Below are 22,019 nucleotides of genomic sequence, written 5' to 3'. Positions count from 1 at the left end.
GTAATTAAAAATAACATATTTGTGTTGCTGATTTAAAATCTATTTGTGAGAGCATTAAGCAGCAGCAAACAATAAAACACATCAAAAACAACATTTTCAATAATCATGACCTGGTCATTAGCGCGAGAGAGTTCATTATTATTTTCATAATATTTCTCTCTGATCTGACTCACTCACTCACTCACTCTGTACAGCCATAAATATTTTTCGCATTAATTTGCGTGGACGTGTGTGTACGTGTGTGTGCTGGTTTTATACATTTTTGCGAGTGACGCGGTGCCGGGGGTAATTTCCATCAGACCATCAGGCAGCAAGGATTATTATGGCAAATAACAAATACACACATAAATATCTTTGCGGTGCACGGCTTGCTTTTGTATAATATTTATGGTTCAAATGCGGTTGATGCATCAATATTCGCGGTTCAGTGCATTTGGTAATGAATTTAGAATCGTTTAAAAATATGCCTGTGTGTGTGCATGCAGTCCGTCCGACGCCACTCGCGCCGCGCCGCTCCATGGATCGGATAATTTGCATCCATTAAAAATTCAGCCACTCGCACAACAATCTGTTTATCAGCGCGAGATTAAAAGTTGCCCGTGTATTTTGAGTACCCTTCAATATTGATGGCCAATTTGATTATGAATCCATTAAAAGTTTGTGTATATGTGTTCTGGAGCCGATTGGCCTTTACGTTGAGGTTATTTTTGCCCCATTTGCAGATTGCTGACACTACATTTTAACACTTTTTATTTTTGTTTTCGAAAATTTGGCATTGTGAATGACGGCATTTTCAAAATTTTATATTTTTCCTAAGTGATTTTTTTAAATACACTCTCATTGGATTTTTTGTCCGCTTTTCCAAAAATATATAAAATTCCCAGTCAGAAAAATTCGAACCTAGGGAACCGAAACGGTTCCTAAAGTGCCAGAGGACAGGATCGGAAGAGAATTCGGTCCCCAACTTGGAATTAGAAGCGGGCAACGCGAGGTTTCAGACCGTTTGGTTCCCTTCATGGACCATTATTTGCCTTTGTATCTGGAACTGTTCTTAGTTAGTCCTACACAGAAGCAATTTCGGTCCCTCAAAGAGTGAATTTGCTCGCCGTCAACGAACATGTTCGATTTTTCAATTTTAAATTAGATTTCGAGGACTAACTATCAGATAAAAAAGAGGTTCATGCAGTTAATTAAAATAAAATCAAAGGACCTAATTTCGGTTCCATCGTGGAACTAACAAGACGGTCCCTTCAAAAGGGACTGTTTCGCTTCCGATTAAAATCGACTCTAAAATTTTTGGTTCCCTGGGGCCGAATTTTTCTGATTGCGGGTTTATAATATTTATTTTATTTTAAAAATTTATAAATTAAATTGTTGGCCCTAACATCAATCCACTTTAAAGTGGATCGATACAGGATGACAATTGAAAATGATTTGAATTGTTGAATACAATAAGCAGTTAATCGATAAACGATTGGTTCTACAATTTGGACTAATCAAAAATTGACCTTTTGGTACAGTAGAAATTATAATTTTTCCAATTATTTCCAAAATTTACAGCGCTTGACCACATTTTCTTGGCATATTTCGATTCCTCTCATCAAGATCCGTCCAACAGTGTGTGAAACCTTTTAGGGAAACTCTTAGTTGCGAAAATATAATAAGATTTCAAATATATTTGCTTCAACTGTATCCTAAGGGATGAGTTCATGCACTGGCAGCAGAAATATTAATACATTTTTTCGTTTACTCAGATTTATCATTTAATTTAGAGCCAGGAAATTAATAGATTTCCTCGATTGTTTCAGATCGCAGGCACTCAACAGCGCAACATGTTCTGCTACCACTGTCCGCCGTCGCTTCACCCGAGCTCGGCGCCCAGGTTGCCAGCCCTGGAGTACCCTTTCACCCCGACGCACCCTTGTAAGTAGGAATTAAACGCTTTGGCAACAACTTTCTTTCCTCTTTCTCTTCCCGACTTGAAACAACTGGAAATAAAATGAGAGAATCGCGGCGGGGCATCAGTTGGATCGAGTTACGTGACGCGCGCGGCTGATCCTGCAGCGCGGCCTAACGAATTTACCCAAACACCTAACTAGGCGGCAACTATTCCTCTCGGCCCGTGCTTCCAGCCAGCCAATTATCGGCCTCTATACCTAATCAATCAATTAGACCGCACAGCTTCATCATCGCCGCGCGGACAAAAGTGATTAAAAGTTGGCGGCGCAAAATTAGCCGGCTGCCAGATCCTCTGCTCTCGCTCTAATTCGATTCGCCATTAGCAGCGCGGCCAGACACTCCTGCTCTAACAACGTAGACGGATTAATGCAATTTTTGCCCTTCTCTCTTTTTATTTTGCCACATACGTCTCTGGGGAGTCGTGTACTTTGCCGACCGACGGGGAGGTGGGATCGAGGCTCATCCGCTCGAATTACACCTTGAGTGCTGTCAAATATCGATACAAATCATTTTTATTTTATTTATATGTCACGAATTTAAAGGTAAATTTTAGAAAATCAATTTTAACACGCACGTGAGAAATTGGGAATGAGCTAAAATTGTCCCAGGTTGCCGTTTTAAATTTGCAAGAAACTTAGTTTAAAAATTTGCATGCTAAAATCAAGTGGTAAATCCCGTCTCCAGATTGAAAATTATAATTTTTCGTTCGGAAAGTAATTTAGATCATTAATTGGCACGCCGTTGGATATATTGCTACGAGAGAAATCGAAATAGAGCAAAAACTTTTTCGATGATTAGGTAAAATATGAAATTAAAATGTTAAATTTGGTCCTGATTTGACTATTCACACTCTAGAGATGAATTTTAGCAGCGGGGACCAGATTCATACGAGGCGCAGATATGGCGTCCGGTGGAGCATGGCGCGAAAAAACGGTCACGTGAAAATGCGCGAAAAGAACCAAGTTTTGGTCAGTATTGTGACATAATTTGCATTGCTTTGTACTAATTGTGTCTTTTGGATCGTAAAAACAACTCTTGACACTCGTACGGCAATCCACAGAGAGCTTTTTGTTTCCCACATTCACACGCCATCTTGGATCTGCGCAGTATGGGAACCAATTTTATCGCACATCTGGCCCCCGCTGAATTTTAGTAGCTTAAGTTCGCAAACATTAAATTAAATGGATCACTTTCCGGGCAAAAACTATAAAATTTGTCAAACTTTCGCTTTGTAAAAGATTCACTTAGGAGTCAAGAATTAAAAACGAAAAGAAAATACGTCTCGTTACAATAAAGACAGATTTAACGGTATTTTGCAAATGTGTATTTTTTAATTTGCTCCATTAAAAAAAAATAGAACTAGAATATACGAGATTGGCCAAAGTAGGATAAAATATTATTACTGTCGCTGATGATCCAATATCCACGTTAAATTTAAAGATGGGATCGAAATATTGTCATAAAAAATTGTTCAAATCTAGTTTAAGACATTAAAAAATTAATCTAAAATGAATTAGAACAAAGTTTTGTAAAATTAAAATACTTTTAAATGGAAACAGTATTTTACTGTAAACTAAAAAATAATTAACTATACAAACTCTTTAATTTTAGCTGAAAAAAATATTTCTTTGCGGTTATATCTTGAAGGAAAAGTCGACGCTCAAACTTTCATTCTTAATATCCAGTGAATGAAGGATAAACGACTCGACAAACTGTCAGGCACTTTATAATGCTGAATTATTGCCATTACCGTCCTAATAAATTAAGGAGGAGGAGAAGGACGACGCAGGTGCAGCAATCTCAACTGCGGTGCCGGCAACGCAGGTGCCGGCAAGTTTTAATTGTGTAAATAATGCCGCTCGTCTTTCGCGAGTAATTAACAGCGCGCCGTAAATTCCGGTGGTGCCGACAAAACTTTGCATTACGCCGACAATCGTGCGGTAATAAAATCCACGTGCCGCTGAATTATGGGAAAACTTTGCGACTCGGCACAAACCACATGAGACTCTCTCTCTCTTCTCCATCTCTCTCTTCGTGCTTTTTGCTTTCTTCCTGGCGGATCGGGTTGCACGCTGAAAATTGAATTTGACGCCAAATGAAATTAGGCAGCAGCTGATATGCGTATGACTGCAAAAGAGGAGAGTGCATGAGAGCAGACCCACGCACGTAATTCCATTTGACGTCATTTTCAGATTTCTTTCGCATTCGTATCAATTTTCCCCCGGCCGAGGCTCATCACCATCAGTTTGCATTTTCCAAGCATCTGCGAATTCCTCTGGGGATTCTCTCACTCTCGCTCTCTCCAACGACGCTAATTTTTAACAACCCCTCTTCACCCCTTCGTGCTGTGAGAGAGGGTGCCCGTGCACACGCCGAGAGCCATAGAGAATACAAACATGTGTGTGCCTTGCTGTTGGTTGAAATTTGACACCTCCCGACAAGGATTATAATTTCATATTTTCGCTCTAATTTTTGTGCCAGCGTTTTGTAATTTTATATTCGTAAGCGTAAACTGGTACAAAATCCTGCAAATGATCTAGTTTTGCGATTTCAATTCTTTATGTAAATACAGAAAATTGTAATTTTTAGGGTTCTGAAAATTTTCCATGCATGTTTTTGCATAAAAACAGCTGGAATAAAATATATTTTGGGCGATTCAGAATTTTGTATGGTTTTTGACTGTAAACGTGGCAAATTTTGCACTTAAAGCTTGAAAAGCTGGCAAATTTACAAAAATAAAGAAAAATATATTTTTTGTATAATCAGTGGAGCAAAATGTCATTTTAGTCTCGTATTTTGGTCGTCCGGGCCAACGCAAAATATTCACGATGAACAAATTAATCAGTTTTGATGTGCTTCGGAAAAATTTGCATATTTGTGGGAGCTTTCCTAGATATCCTGAAGTTTAACTATTAGTTTGAGCAATATAATGAATATTTTTCTGCTTTGAACGAATCAATGAGATATTGAATTTACGTTGGGGTTTTAAATTAAAATTACGGGTTATTGTTTGAAAGACAAAATTCTACAATGCGTAAAAATCAAAAGAGGACTTTGGAAAAGAAAAATTCAAAATGTTGCCAATTGTCTCTAAAATTTACTAAATTTACAGCCACTGTGCTATAAAAAGCTGTTTAGGTCGAGCTTAGGCTACACATTGACATCAAGAATTTTCTGGAATTTCGCAGTATCAATTAGTCCTCTTTAAAAACAAAAAAGCTGTTTATTTTGGTCATACCTTGAATTTAGGAGACGTAAACACGATTATTAACGGCATTTTGACAGTTTTAAAAATTTTTATATTTCCAGGAAAACTTAGAATCATACAACTATGCGGTTATTTATTTTTAAACTGATTTTAATGTTAAAATATCATTTTTTATTCGAAAGAAAACTAATACGATTACAGAAATTTCCTAGGAGGCTTAGTTCAAAATTAAAAATTCCAATGTTGGAACGCGGATGCGGGTCTATTGATAAGTTTAATCGCACTCGGATGGAAGCAATCGAAGCCTCCGGAGACGGTTCCATAAAACATGAAGTGGTTCGCTTCCAATAACCCCCTTTGCACGGCGGCGAGATGGAGCGCGCGCCGAAGAGAAAGCCATCAGAGCGGCATGGCAAAATCCTTAATACATCACAGCGCCTCCCTTAATGGTTACGGTATTAGCCTCTAATTACCCTAATAGACTTCACTATTCATTTAACAGGGTTATTAAATTATTCATAATGGTTTTATAATCCTCTTTCGATGCAACGTTGCCAAAACACAGCTCCCGGTCGCTCGCAATCACTCAGCATACGCAGCCTACGCGGATCAGTGCCCTTCCTGTCGCTCGTCAAGCTCGACTACAATTTTGTTGGAATTTTAACGAACATTTGTACAGGATATACTTAACGTTGTAAATGAATTCCAAATAAATTGCACTGAATTTATTTTCAAGGAAAATTAATTTAAATTTTAGCTCAAATGGCAAGGGAAGTGTTGAATTTTCTAAAAATGTGAATGAAATTAAAACAAGATGATTTCCTCTCTTAAAACTATTTAGTAAATAAATTGTTTACTAAACGGATTGCTAAAACAGATTTTAATTGTTATACTATTAATTTAATTAAAATTAAAACTAGTAGACGTTTTGGATACCATCGGTGTTTTTACCGTGGAGCCCGACATTTTGTTCGAGCTAAAAGTTGGCTTTTTAAATTCGCAATTCCTCTTTAATTTCATTTTGCGAGGATTTGGACTGAAAGCAGGAGGCAATGATAATCCTATTAGCACGAGCGCTGTAATGTTCACTTGCTGCACGCTCCTGCTCTCTCTCTCTCTCTCTCTCGCACGAGAGGCTTTCTCCTCATGTCATCGCCGAGTATAATCTCGCGCACCGTTCTCTATAATGCATAACTTAATTACATTAGCTTTATTTTGAGCCCCGGTACTAATCTGGTTGCCGTTCTCTGTGTTTGTGTGACAGACACGAGTTACTCCTACCACCCCGCCATCCACGAGGACACCTTTGTCAGGAGAAAGCAGCGACGCAACCGCACCACCTTTACCCTCCAGCAGGTAACATTTTTACTAAAATTAAACACAATTTGGTTAAAATTCTAATTAAATATTTAAAAATATATTTTGAGTGATATTTTTGTTGAAATACAATAACTTTAATCAAGTTTTGAAATAAAATTTGTCAATCTTAAAACTTATAAACTAAGAAATCCAACTGAAAAAAATCACTTTTTTAATATTTTTTAATTTTTGCGCATCGATATTAGTTTTTTACGTAGATTATATATATGTATAATACTTCGTAACGACGAGCACATATGTTTTAATTATGTCCAGACAGTATATAAATTTTAATTAAAATTGCATAGTTGCAAAAAATCTCATTTTCAAACTTCCAAAAGCAATTATCTTTTAAATTTATTCATGATAAGGATTTTGGGAATTTTTCTGCAACTTTAAGGGCTGAATTTTAGACAGGTTTAAGCTCTTCCGCTGATTTATTCTTGGCAATAACACGCTATTTTGTTATTTTTCATTTTTTTTCTATCCCAGAAAGCTTTAAGCAGGTCAAATACTGATAGTTTCACTGAAAATAAAAAAAAAATACCTATTTAAGAGCATCTTAAAAAATATTTTTATTAATTAATTTTGGTTACTTTTGTCTGAAACATCTATAAAACATCATCAGCTAAAAAATCATGGAATACTAATTTTTGAGCCAAATTTTCTCATGTAAAACTAAAAACAGCCGGATGTTTTTAAATTAAAAATTATTTCTTCTTTTAGTTGAGAGACAAATATCAAAATCCCTCTCAAATATATAAAAAACACCTTAAAATAAATTAATGCCGAATAAATGTTAAAAATTTTAGATAACATTTGCTCACAACTGACGATGGGAAAAAAAGGTGTTTCATGTTTTTTTATTTTTATTTTGGGACGGTACGAGTTCCTACAACGGTTCAAGGAGATTCTCTAAATTGCGTTATTAATTATCATGTCTAAAAATAAATCAGTTGAACAGGAAAAAAACAGTGGATTAACCGTCTTAAATTCGCGATAATGAAGTGGTTAAATATTCAACAAGCTGCTATATTTGTGTTTACGCGAATCTCAAGTGGCATTTCATTCACTCAAAGAACGGAACGAGTGACAAGTAGTTGCGCGCATGCAGCAGAGCAAACGTCATCTGGCTAATGATATTGTTTGCTCGTCGCGCGTTTGTTCTGCGGCCTGAATAATTAATAGCGCAAGCGTACTTACTGCTGCTAATCTTGTTACAGTTGGAGGAATTAGAGAACGCGTTCGCACAAACGCACTACCCGGATGTGTTCACCAGGGAGGATTTGGCGATGAAAATCAATTTGACCGAAGCCAGAGTGCAGGTAAGAGACTGCTCTGTCCCAACCCCCCGCGTCTTTCACTTATCCAATCAAAAACTACCCTCCGAACGAACGGCGAATTCTTTAGTTGAAGCTTTTGGCGTTCCTCATCAATAGTGCGTTTTGAAGCCCAATATCAGATTTTACATATCTTGTTCGCGATTTGCTGCAGGCTGCAGGTCCGTGGAATAAAATTATGATGTTTAGTTTAAATTGCAAGACGCAGAGCGATTTCAAGTACGTGATAAGTCTCTAATTAAAGTGATTATCTATCTCACGGTGAATTTATACCCAAATTTTTCATTGTGTTTTAAATTTCAATAAATATAACGATAGAAGAAGTAATTACTCAAATTAATCTAAGACAAAATTTAAAACAATATTAAATGTTAAAAAATTATTATAATATAAATAAATAATTGAATATTAAAATATTATAAATAAATTTATAAAATTCTAAAGTTAAATATTACTTTTTATTGCTTTGCATATTTATATTTAAAACAGTTTACTATATTTGGTGCCAAGATTTGATAAAAATAAATGCAATTTTTTTATTGACAAAAATTCTCGAATTTGTATACATATTCTGTAGTGGACATGAAAAAATCCTTTTGTGATTTGACAGCGAAAATAGTTTAAAATCGGCGCCTCTGACGCAGGCTTTAGTCAAATCTCGATTCATCTTTCTGATTGATTAGAGGTTAAATAAGATATTTATATATCATTCAATAATTAATTAAATGCATCATCTATCTACTTTTTTGATCTCCTACTCCCAGACAAAATTCTGACATTCTTAAAGCTAAAAGTAACAGATAATTAGGGCTGTGAAAAAAGATGATTTTTTTTTCAGGAAATACTCGTCTTCGTTAGACGATTTAGACCGTTTTAGACTGTTTTAAGTTTGGTTTAAATGCATGATTCGTGCTCAGTTGATGATGGTCCCAAAATGTTAAACAAATAAATGATAACTGAAGACGCGCAAATGTTTTCCAAACCATTATTGAATGGAAAAATGATTGAAATGAGCAATGATTGCTAAATTTTAAAGTATTTTTACGCTTTCAAGGGAATATGTGATTTCAAAATTGACGAGCTTTAAACGGTTTTAGAAATTTCTTAAACGATTTAGACGGTTTGAAGTTTGTTTCAAATGGCTTACAATTGCATGAATCATGCTTATTGGGTGGGCCTACAATAATTTAAAGCCTAAAAAATATATTTTTCTCTGTGAACTCTCAGAATATCTATTTTAAAAAATTTTCAAAGCAAAAGAGCGTCGAAGGAGCAAAATTTTATGAAATTTCAAATAATGTACTAATCAAATGATTGATCATCTCATTAAAACATAATTTCACTTAAATTCAACATGAACACTGTGCTTTAAAATCAAACTTTTAAATTTTTCCTATATTTTAAAATTGTGTAATCAAAAAATTTCAACCCTGATCTTGGTTCACATCTGATTACAAAAGCTACACAACAAAAAGTAGAATCCAAATAAAAGTTTCGTAAGGAGATATTCACGTGGCATTCTTATTCAATAATATAAAAGGGTTTAATTAGGTAAATAAATAAAATTATTTTCCTCAACTAAGCAATATCGCGTTAATTTGTATAATATACATTTTTTTAATTATTATTCTACTGGCAATCTTAGGTCAAACCAAACACGCCATTCGCGACTGGGTAGGGTGAAAGAAGCGGCAAATTCACACCCTAAATAACGAACGAATGCTGCTTGATTCCGTTATATGTACTAATTCCTGTTGGGACGACTTGGCTCTCGCATCTCCGCGGTGATAGGATTAATTCGGCCATTAAGGATGTTGTCAGTGCGGCGCGCAGATGACGGTTCGACCTCAGTCGTCCGTCGGAGAGAGCGGAGTAATTACATCTGGATTAGCGCACGGCCTGTCAAAAGTGCGAGAGAGTAATGGTTGGCGCGCGCGATACTCGCCCTGTAATCCTATCACCGCAGACGTGCGTCCGATGACAGCGAATTTATCCCCTGTCAGCCGAAGGAGCACGTGCGGTCAATCACCATTCTCGCCCGCCCGTCAATGCGTTTGCCCAATTACTTATTACTCGCAGATTCTCCAACTGAGAGAGAGAGAGAGAGAGAGAGAGAGAGAGAGAGAGAGAGAGAGAGAGGACGTGTGCACTTGGCAAACAACGCAATTTGCCTCTTGAAATTGAAAACACACGGTTATTATGATTAACTTGTATGTCTGTGTTAAGAGATTATATTTTAATTTCTTAACTGGAAAAAAATCGATTTTGAATCCTGCGAAAAATTATTTTTCAAGTTAACGCTTTATTCTATTTATAATTATAAATTCTACATACGCTTAAAATCTGTAAAAATTACCCGTGGGACGAGTTGGAATCCAATTTATATGATATTTCTTTCTTTCAAGCGAGTGAGTACTATTTTCAAAAGATTGAGAAACATATGAATTACTCCTAGTGTTTGTTAAGAAATTGGTCTTCTAATAAAAGGTGTAAAAGTAAAAAGCAATCAATTCAAACACCAACGCATTGATTCACGAGCTTAGTTAAAAAAATGAAGTACGAGAGCATGAATAGCTAAAAAATGACAATTTTGCACGGCTTAAATTATAGCATATATAAACGTATTAATTTTGTATATAATGTCTTGTAAACTAGCACCTACCTTAAAAACAATTTTTGAAATTTTATAGTCGCGAAATATACCAGACATACGAAAAAAGTGTACTTAGAAAGCCTTAAGCAATAAAATTGAAACAATTTTGCTGTATTTATTGACTAATTTTTAATTTTTTTTTACTTCTAAAGCAAAATTGCAAATAACTAACTTAAGTTTGAAGTTATAAGTAAGTAAAAATTATTAAATAAAAATAAACAATGTTTTATTACAAGTAATTTTATTTATAGATTTTATTTAAAAAGTTAGTTTTAATCTTCTATTTAATCAGTATTGTATTAATTATTTTGTTTTGTCTCCCTTATTTAAAAAATACTAATTATTAAAATATCAAACTACAGCGCTTGACTCAAATATAGAAATATTTACAAATAATAAAAACATGTCAATGGAAGCAATCAAATGTAAAATATAGAAGATCTCTTTCTGAGCTCCAAATCATTGTGGGATGACCATCAAATGATCAAAAATCATACAAATTGAAGCCATTCAAACCAAAATTAAAATCGGCTAAATATTTCTAAAACATTACTAAAATGACCAAATTGATCATAAAAACCATCTAAAAAGAGCGAATATTTCCTGAAACCTCTCGCAAGCTATGCAAGCTTTGTAGAAGTCTGCAGCTTACTTTGTTGCTTGACGAGGATCCAAAACCTGTAACAAAATATACAATTTTTTAAATAACAGAACCAACTAAAATACTAGTTCACAAACAACGGGAAAATTGTAATTTGTGGATATCGCTTAGAAAAAAATAGGTGAAAATGGCGAAATTTGAACATCAAACTTTTTTTTACAGATCCTGAGGTGCTAAGTTTATTGAATTTATTAGAAAACCTCATCGAAATATGTCTTATTTGGAAAGTCCTAAAATTTCCTTTAGTTTTAAGCATTTGAGACTGTATAGTTGTTTTTAAATTTGAGCATTCAAACTTAGTTTCAGTAATATTATACGATTAGGGCTCTGAATGTGGGTCAAAAGTGTTAAAATCACAAAAATTAAAATCAAAAACGCAAAGAAACAAGTCTTAATATCCGGTCCTACAAAAGCTATACAAACTCAAGGCGCATATGGATTTTACTTAATTTAAATTCAAAAATGAAGCATAAATTACGATTGATCTGAATTTTAATCAGCCATCCGATCCATTAGACGCCCAAATTGGGCCATTGAGTGGAGGAAGCAAAAACGCGTGATGGAGCAAATTAGTCGCGCGGCAGCGGTGCTAATAAGCGGAACGATTGTCACGCTCGTGACGGCAATTTGTGAAATTGGCGCAATTTGCAGACGCCGTGAGCCTCCTTCATTTTGTATTTACAAATTCCCAATGCAATTTGGTGGTGCGGGCGGAGAGAGCGATAAGTTATTGCCGTGTGAATGAATGCGAGGCCATGCGCCATGCGGCGCCTCAGTTGCTAGGCAACCTGCGTGACGCCGCGCGCATTGGCTCCCACCCTCGGATCGCTGCTTGTGCTAGGGGAGGCGCGCACAGCACACCACCGCACTGCACACACGTGCTCGCACGCATTGCGCCCCTGCATCGTGCCACTTTTCGGCTAGCAACCCGCTCATAATATATAGAACTGGGACAAAACACAAAAACAGCCCGCCGTCGCAAGAACGCAGTTCTGAAATAAAACTTTTGCTCTGGGGGCTCTGGAATAAAAACGAAACTAATTAGCTCTATTTAAAAAGGGATTTGCAACCCCAAAATTCCAGAAAAACCTTGTTTGAACTATTCCTTAAATTGTCCTAGGTAAATCATTTTCAAAATGTGAGACCTGTCTCCCTGCTTGAAATCTTATTTTATTTCATAACAAAGAGTTTCCCCGAAAAGTGTCAGATACCGCTGGATAGATCTTTGACGAGAGGAATCCAAACATACCAAAAGACACACTATTTTAAATTAATTATCTAAAAAAAATTAACGGTCCTAGTCCTCACAACACAAGTTTAAAAAATTGAATATGTTTTATTAATGTGAATCGAATTAATAAAAAATGATTGGTTTTTTTTTAATTTTAACAACTATTATTTTTATTTATTTTCCCATTTAACTTAAATAATATTTAAATTTTTTTAATAGAGAGGATCGGATCTCAATAATTTTAAAAATGTTGCTATCAATCATAATGGAAAATCTAAAACTACATAATTGTAATTAATTATTGTTTCTTTACCTCTGGACTCTGGAACTATCAACTAACGACGCTCACGCGCGCTCTACTACAGACTATTGGTATCTCTATAAAATATTTATAATGAGTTGTTATTTAATTTGAACTATTCGTGCTCAAGATAGTTTAGTTTTTAATAATTGCTGCGATTTTTCAATCATAACTCCCATTTGGATCTATTTGTTAGAATATATATTTTCTCTTAATTTGAAACTAACATCATCCGATTTTTTTTCTATCTGCAATTCACGATTTGCGCAGTGCTCGCGTTCAAATCAAAAGGGCGAGTATAGAGCTGACCATTCTGATTGCATTTGAGCGACCAAAATTCGGGTCGGACGCGTGACAAAGGGGTCGCTTTCTCTCTGATCGGGCGTGCAAACAATAAATTGACCAGAGGCCGAATCGCCGGCAACTGCAATAAATTATCTATCGACGAGAGCAATGCAGCAGCAACGGCGGCGGCGGCAGCATATAGCAGGGACAGCCAAAGAGTTGCGCTCTCTGCTTTCTTTGAACTCGGCTGAGCGCCGCGCGCTGCAAAACTCAATTTGAGCGTTCCCTCGGGCCTTTACTTTGGACGAGAGAGAGAGAGAGAGAGAGAGAGAGAGCCCTCGCAAATAACGACTAGCAGGGCTGCAGCGGCGGCGCTTGTTATTCCCTGCCGCCTCTTTGTGTGTTTCGCCTAATTCGGCCGTGTGCGGATTCGCAATTTGCGCCTAATCAATGCGTCTGAAGCAAAGTACCTGCCACCCGACCGGTTTGATTTGGCGTCTGTCGTGCCTCTTAGCCCATAACTTCCACCCTTTCGGTGCGGTATAATTTCGAATTCTGCTCAAACCAGTCAATACTTTCGTTAAAAAAAATAAACCAAGGAAAACAATTCAAACTGAATCTTAAACGTATAATGGTTGTACTTTTCTAATAAAATCTATAATCTGTAAAATCTATAAAATTTCGCCTAATTTTAATTAACATATATAATATATTAAAGAGCTTAAAAATTTTATAAGATAATTATTAACAGCGAAGAAAGAATTTCCACTTATTGAACTGACAAAGCTTTTTCACAAATTCTAAATTTTGCTACTGGTTAAGAATTCTCTCCGAAAATATAAATTATAAGCCTTTCAGCAAAAATTTTCAAGTGATGAAATTATCAGTCATCATCTCTATAGAGACATTCTTTAATTCTCGATTTTATTCACTTCTTAGCTTAGAAATATTTAATAAAATTAATGGCGTAGAATCCAGTAACACTTTTCTAAGCCTCAAAAGGCTCAATTTATTAGATAAAATATTTTTATTTCCAATAATAGATATCCACCTTCGGTTCTACAAAACTAATCCAATCAAACAAGGCATTTGGGTAATTCCTTAGTGTTTGAAACCACCAACAGATTGGCAAAAAATCCAGTTACTGCATACATTCGTGGCGTTAAAATAGATCCCATTTGATGAGGTAAAAACTATAATCAGTTCAGCAGAAATAACGGAAATAGTCTATTACTTATTTTTTTCATTTCTTTTGTAACTGGCTGAGCTATCATTTTGGTTTCCAGCTCACCAAATCGATATTTTTATAAAGAAAGGTTATTTTCAACTTCTGAAGTTGCCTGTTCAGCTCATGTACTTTCACGTTGTACAAATTACACGATAAAGAAATATTAATGCAGCGTGATAGTCACTCAATTGTTGATCAGTTCAATTAAAGAATTTTACACCGCTTTGATTACATACTTAGGTGTTTTAATTGACTCGGTAACATTCAGATGTCTTGTTAAAATTTTTATCTTCAAACATTGATTCGACTACAGGATCTGAAAACAAAAATAGGGTATTTAATGTAAAACAAATTATCACATCAGCGGCTGGAGGCTATTGAAAAACTTTGACGAATGGCCAATTTACTCGTTTTATTCATACTTCTGTTAATAAAATATATAATCTCGCCAAATAAGCAAACCAAATATCAAATCTAGTTCTGTTTACTTTTTTTCTTAATAAAAAATTATTTATTGTAATTTTATATCAGAAAATCAAAGTTTTTAAAAAAAATCATATTTAAAAAGAAGATTTTTTAATTTTAACAATTATTGAAATTCTTTGATTCTTCAGATGATTTCCCTCAAAAACCTTAGCAAAAAATCATTATATCTAAAATCAATATGGTCGTTAATTTAACATTCACAAAATATTTTACTTATTTTATTGATTTCCAACTTATGCATAACCTTTTAAAAAAGCCGCGAGAGAGAGAGAGAGAGAGAGAGAGAGAGAGAGAGAGAGAGAATGCAATTTATGCCAGCGCAGGATGATTGATATATCTAGAGAGAGAGAGAAGAGAAAAGTAGATTCCCGGTCGGACTGGCTCAATGCTTTTCCCTCTTTGCCTGCCTGCCTGCCTCCTCTCGCATTCACGATGGAAAACTTCGTAAAATAAATTACCTTTTTATTCAATCCTGTCTGTCGGTATTTGTAATGTAGTCATGTTATAATCCACCTTTTTCGCCATCCTTGGGGAAAAGAGTAGCGGCGGCGGCGGCAGAGGATGGAGAGTGATCAGATAAGCAAATTCAGAGCGACGCCAAACACGCGCACTGTGAATTTCGCTCGGGCGGCACGTATGCATTTTTAATCTCCAATTCCTTGAAAACGCGATTTTCAGCTCTGCAAACGCACGGTTTCACGAGAGCCTGATTTAAATATTCAAAACGGAAATGGGAGAGAATAAATAAAATATTCGGACTTTGCATGGTTCAAATTAGCATGACTTAAAATGTTCAGAATTCATTTTGTGAATTAAGCTGCTTTGACTTAATGGAGGCACCAATGATGAAAAATCCACCAAAATTTGCCGTTAGATCGAGTGATTTTGACATATGACGTCATCTTGAAATTACAATTTATAATTAATTATGATCTTTAACGCTGCTATAAATTTAGTTAGCATTTTGCTTGTTAAAATTCTACAGCTAAGATTAATAAATTAATTCAAAAATTTCCTAAAAAGTTAACCTGCTTCCGTTAAAAAATAAGGTACATATAACATATGTATTATATTAAAATATTAAATGTACTAAAAATTAAAATAATAAATGTAATTTTAATTTTTGACTCTACCGAAAATTTTATCAAAATATTAATTTAATACATCCCTTGCAAGCCTCTTTCATGGAGTTTATATTTTTACTTTAGCAGCAGTGTTTTAACGAAGGCTAACAATTAAAATAATCCAAATTTTTCCTAATTAATCCACACCTCCAGGCCGAAAAATGAAATAACGCGTTCTTTTTCACAAAAAGCAGGAAAGCTGGCTGGTAACAAAGTTAAAAAATCTCATAAAAATTGCGTAAAGCAAGGGTGTGAGATGGTGGTAAATATTTTAGCGACTTTTGCCATGGCGTAAGTACCTTGTATATGCATGCAGGCGAGTGGGAGAGAGAGAGAGAGAGAGAGAGAGAGAGCGCCAGCATTTCATCCTCAAGCCTTTTGGGGATTTCAAAGCAAAATAAACAAATTAAAGTTAAGCTGGCGCATTAAAAATTCAACAAAAAGACGCGCACTCCTTTAATTAATATTCTGCTAATTTGCAAAGATTTTTTGCGCCGCTGGAGGCTGCTGAGCCCGCCCGCCGGCGCAGCGCATTCACACACAGAAGAGCAGAAATATAAAAACGACTCGTAAAAGAGAGCGAGAGAGAGAGAGAGAGAGAGAGCGCTGGTCCGGCCGGCGCTTTTGAATTAAATATCACAGGCGCGTCTGCATTTCGCCCCCGAGACAATGGCGCTAGTTGAATTACAAATATGCACAATGACCAGAGGCTGGCTCCGTTCGTAATTTGTCGCGACCTTTTCAAAACACAATTAAGCGCGAGCGCGGATAAAACAAAAGACACGAAAACTCGCTCGAGTGGCCTGCTTTGTGCGCTCTCCTGCACCTTTTTTCTTTGCTCGTGCATCTATTTGCACGTGCGCTTCATTCTTTCGCTTTATTATGCTGGCCTAACTTTGTGAAACGGACAAGAGCGACGGTCTTGCAATTCATTTTTTAATTATCATGCTCCAATTAGCTCCGTAATTTCAAACGTAGTCTCTCCTTCCCTCTGGTTGGTTTATATGCCAGCACTTCTTGCCGCTCCGGTCTCGAGTGCCAGTCCTAGGCATTGAAACTCTTTCTTTGTCTCAACGAAATTATATTCAGTGCATTTTCTTTAAAGAAGAGAAACAACTTATTTATTTAATATTTTATGCAAGAAATTTCTACGGGAATAAATAGTTTTTGTAATATTTTATGTTACTTACAGGCCCCGGCTTTGGTAGGGGAGGGTGGCAGGAAAATTAATCCCTTTTAAAGGGTTTGTAAGTCTCTAGAAGAGGACGTGAACTTGCGGAAATTTGAAAATGTGAGCGTGGAAAGGGCTGGACTCCCAAAAAATAAAAAAAGGGTTATTGCAGGTGTATTAATATGCGGTAGAATCGATAAACTTCGCATTTTTTATATTTTTTTAGCAAAGCAATGAATATTTTTTATGAATAATCGGTTATAATACACATATTGAGGAAATCGTTGGTTTTTAACATTTCCAAAATAATGATTTATGCTAAATAATTGTAATCGGTTCTGCATATCCTTAAAAAGTGGCCAAGACATTTACATTCGAACCGATCCCGCTTTTAAAAATTGTAAATAATTTTGTTTTATTTACTCTAGAATAAAAGTTACCTTTTTACAATTTAAACCCTAAAATCTGAGGCCCTGTTTAATTTCCCAGATCGAGAGGACATTAAATTCATTGCTTTGGAAATAATTTCTAGAGTTTAAAAGTTGACGAGAGAATTCCAGCTGACGATTTATAGAAGAGAGAAACCGCGTAGGAAGGAATTTTTAGAAACGTATACAGCGATCAGTCAGCAAGCTCATAAAACATTCATTCGGGCCGAAAGAAGTGGAGGCGCGCGCGTGGATCAAATTTCAATCACAAGAGATTAAATTTAGCGGATGAAATTGAAATTCGCGTCTCGTATCTCGCGCGGTTTGCTGCGAGAAACACGCGCAGAGCGCGGGCGAAATCGCGTAATACGTAAAAGAGAGTGCGGGGCGGTTTCGGTTACCATATTTTTATACCTCTAGGGTGAAACTGTCTCTCAATTCTTACTCTGCAAAGTAGGCACGTGTGTATTTGCTCCCTCCTCGGCGGCGGCTGTTGCAATTCCCAATTTAATCTAAAATCATGTCAATAATTTTTACAGAGCCGAGACTCACTCGCTCGTTCGCTCGCTCGCATCCCCTTACATGAGAGTTAGCTTCGTATTTATCCTGCAGCATCCGCCGCCATCTCCTCCCGACATTTTCCTCGAGTAATTTTGGCCATATTCGCTCGCTGCCAACTCACTCCCAACTCCTCCGCCTGCTGCTGCTGCTGTCATATTTATCTTGACGCAAATTGTTTTTACCGTCAATAATTCACATCGTCAATTCTGCTATCACTCAAAGCCGGCAAAAGAAGCTTTTTTCTGCGCCAGCAGCGGAAAAAACAGGCAAATAAAGCAAGTGGAAAATTTCCATTTAAATCGAACATTATTTCGCTCAATCTTGTCATGTGCGACTCCTCACGGCCGATCAATTTCCGCGAGCGGGCCAAAAACAACACACTGCTATCGACGCCGCCGAAAAGTACATCATTGCGCTTTGAGTACGTGTGTTTTTTGTCGCATCGACCGCAATTAATCGGCTGGCTGCACAAATTTTCCACCCCTTTCACCCCATTGAAATGCAGCCAGCCTCCCCTCGTGGCCCCAGCTGTTCCAAAATCAAACAGATGTCCCGCACTGCTCGTGCTAATTCCATTATTTGAGCTGGTGTCTTTATTACACGCATTATCTACTTACTCTGCTATTTTTACATTTGCATTTGTAATCATAACCGCGGGGTGACAGTTTCATTGACCCCGCAGGGTCTCGATGCATTTTTATAATTTACACGAGCAATGATTACTGCACTGATTTTATAATTTGAAAATAAATGAGGACGTTGAGGACTTAGATTTGATTTGTCAGGGAGTAGGATATAGACATATTTAACTTTAATTTTAAATATATTTGTGTCTCACGAATGAATATATATTATTTTAAATTATAACTGAGTTGCCTTCAACGATTGATATTACTCTACAATGTTGATGATTGCAACCAAGAGAAATTTAAATGAATTACACTTCAATAGTTGATCTTATTATTTAAATAGATATAAATAATTTAAAAAAAACTACGCTATTAAAGATTTTAAAATATATAAATAAAAATAATGATTTTTGTTTGCCCCTGCAACTAATTCAGAATTGTTATAACTAATATTGAAAATTCTTTAGAAAAAAAATGAATTGCTTAATTTTTGCAGCTGTATTTTAGATTTTTGTTGTCTTATATGTGTTACGCATAATCATAATAAACAGCTATGTGGTCAAAAGAACAACAAATAAGTAATTGGGGTTTGCAGGAATATATCGGTTTCTTTGTCTATCTTCCTTAGTTTTTTATATTAATACATTTTAATTTCGAAATCAGACTTATTTTAAACTATCAATTATTGGTGTCATTGTTGATATAACAATGCAAAAATATCAATTTAACAATTTCAATTGAAAACAAAGGCGGGCACAGCATTTTGCGCTAACAGGGTTAGTGCTTTGTCCTTTGAAGGCACAAAACTGACTCAGCAACCCGCTGACGACCAGGGCTGAAAAACCGGCTATAGTTAATTTGTTTAGAGTGAAAATATCGACAGTTCGAGAGGAAAATTGAGATTTTCATAGATATTTGTCCTCGTTTGCAAGTAACCTTTGGCTTTTAGTCACTTTCAAGACACTATTTTTCTATCAAATTTCTTGATCCGTAAAAATTATCGATTGAATTTAATTCCCGAGTATATCTTTTACTTTCGTTTGCACCCTTAAAAACTGTTGGGGAGGAATTTCCTTCAGCATTTGGAATAATTCCTAGATCAATAACAAATTTTCTCAAGAATGACCGCGCGTCTTCTGGGGAGGCAAAAACGCTCAATTTTTTGTGCGGGAAGAAGGGACAAAGAAGATCGGTGCCGCTACTTGCCTCATTTTGCTCAAAGCGACGGCAATAAAAAGATGAAATTAATGAAAATGAGGCGGAGGCGATCTTTTGTTGGAAAAAGCAGCCTCGTGTGCACACACACTCATTTATAGAGGGGAAATTGAATGAAAAAGTCGCGCTCGAATGACGTCTGAATGCAGCGGGAAGAAAGAGGAGCGCCAGATAAAAAGTGATGTTGACATTTGTGCCCTGACTGACAACGCTATTAGTGTAAGTAGCGCGAGCGGGCGGCTGGGAGGGTTGGAGGGTTGGAGGGAGGAAGGGCGGCAGGCAGTCTTTCGCTCCTGCTGCTCAAGAGGCCGTTCCTTTTCATTGTCGGCATGGCTGCTTCTCGCGGAATTAATTAATTTTGTATAAACTCTCCTTCGGCCTATCAAATTATCAACAAGAAAACAAGCGCAGCAAGAAAGAGCGCGTCCTCCTTTCAAGGGTTAATTATTAATCCACTTACTCCAGCCGTGTGCGAGAGGAATTTCAGCTGAACAGATTTCGCAGGAAAAAAGTTTTATTTTTGCGATAAATTTTCCATCCAATTTATTCCGCCGAGAAACACGAAACTTTTTCGCTGAAAGTAATCTCGTTTTTCCGCGAGAGCTTTTATTCCATTAAGAAAGTAAAGAAGTATAAAAGAAAAATTTGCGTCGCACACAATATTGGTGCCTTCCGGCCAGCGTTCGTTCGTTTAATAATGTTCCGCGTCTCTATCTCTCGCTCCAACTACTTTTCCAATCTTTTTCTCCCCACTAATGCGATGGAAATAAGAGACTTTTGCTTCCATTAAAAAGTATTAAGGAATATTCTGCGAAATGTGATTTCTGCCTTTTAAGAAGTACATTACCGAGCACGTTTTTTCCCTCTCGCGCTTTGACTGACTGACTTGACTACTTTGGCGCTAAAACTTTTCTCCACACTCTGACGCCGTCTCAGGGGAGCGTGCATTTATAAAAAAAATCCAAATTTGCTCATCGCGTGTAACGCTGGCTGGGGGATGTAAGTAACCATCGGTAACCAAGCGAATATTCAAGAGGGATGCTTGGAAGAACCGCAGAGAGAGAGAGGACTTAAATCCTTAACAGATTTCTTTGGTGATCTCGTTCACCTTAACATTAAAATAACGTAGCCACGAATTTTGACGATCAACAATTCTTTTTTGTACGCTATCTTTTGCTAAAAAGTGATGAACTTTACATGATTTTTTGATTGCATCATTCTAGAAAATAGACAATGAATTGTTTTTAACATTTATTCTCTCGTTATATTAAAACCAATCTTAAATATAAAATCAATACCGTGAATTTAAGACTCTCTATGATGATTTTATCTAACACTAATTATGAAATTTGCCTGCATGATTATTTTCTTTTATAATGTATTTTAATATAGCTCAAATTTAAGAAAACCTAATAATATTAAATCAACAAACACAACTTAAAATTTTTAATAATTTAATTAAAAACTTAAATATATTTTATATAATTTAAATGGAATTTATACTAGACTTTGTTTAGTAAATTATTGAATTGATACAACGCTTAAAATATTTATTTGATTGCAATATTTTACTTAAATTATATTTTGAATGTAAATATCGTAAATCTATGTCCAGTTTTTTCTACACTTGAGATAGAAGCAATAATCTAATTCCGATAATTTCGAAGTTATTGTAAATATTTCATCCCAAGAAAAAGACCTTTCTAGTTCTTGGCAGTGAGGAAAAATGGCCGTGCTGGATTTTTACAATGAATTCAGCATCCTTCAAGAAGCTCCTTTAATGGAATGCAATTAAAATTAAAGAAAATGCATGCCTTTGAAATATATATTCATAAAAATGGTAAAATCCTGAAAATCTATCAGTTTTCCGACGGTTTTCCTCTTGATATCGATTTATCTAGTCTCGATCTTTCCAACGATGTGCAAATTATGAGGTAAATTTTCATATAAACGAATTATATTATTAAGTTCGATAGGAGACAGTTCTCGTCGCTTGAGTTAGCATGCAAAATTTGCAGTTGATTACTCAAAAATTAAAAAGGTGACTGGAACATTTTTAGAGAAGATTTATTTTTTATTTTTAAGAAAGCGAAAATTGTCTCAACCATTTAATTCCGAATGAACTTGACCGTGGACCGTAATTTAAAAAGGTATAAACAGACAATTAATGCTTCAAAACT

The 22,019-nt window shown here is 35.9% G+C and overlaps 1 protein-coding gene across 2 annotated transcripts in view; it reads left to right on the top strand.

Moving 5' to 3' along the window:
- Window positions 1-22,019, top strand: part of Drgx (Dorsal root ganglia homeobox) — a 56,215-nt gene that overhangs the window by 15,981 nt on the left and 18,215 nt on the right. For both annotated transcript variants that reach the window (XM_065489872.1, XM_065489870.1), the window contains exons 2-4: window positions 1,809-1,923; window positions 6,432-6,523; window positions 7,750-7,851. In XM_065489872.1, the coding sequence (XP_065345944.1) occupies window positions 1,833-1,923; window positions 6,432-6,523; window positions 7,750-7,851 (285 nt within the window). In that variant the 5' untranslated portion in view covers window positions 1,809-1,832. The remainder of the gene's footprint in view (window positions 1-1,808; window positions 1,924-6,431; window positions 6,524-7,749; window positions 7,852-22,019) is intronic.

Source organism: Cloeon dipterum, chromosome 4, assembly GCF_949628265.1.
Source record: "Cloeon dipterum chromosome 4, ieCloDipt1.1, whole genome shotgun sequence".
Classification (NCBI taxonomy): domain Eukaryota; kingdom Metazoa; phylum Arthropoda; class Insecta; order Ephemeroptera; family Baetidae; genus Cloeon; species Cloeon dipterum.
This window is presented reverse-complemented; position numbering and strand designations above follow the sequence as displayed.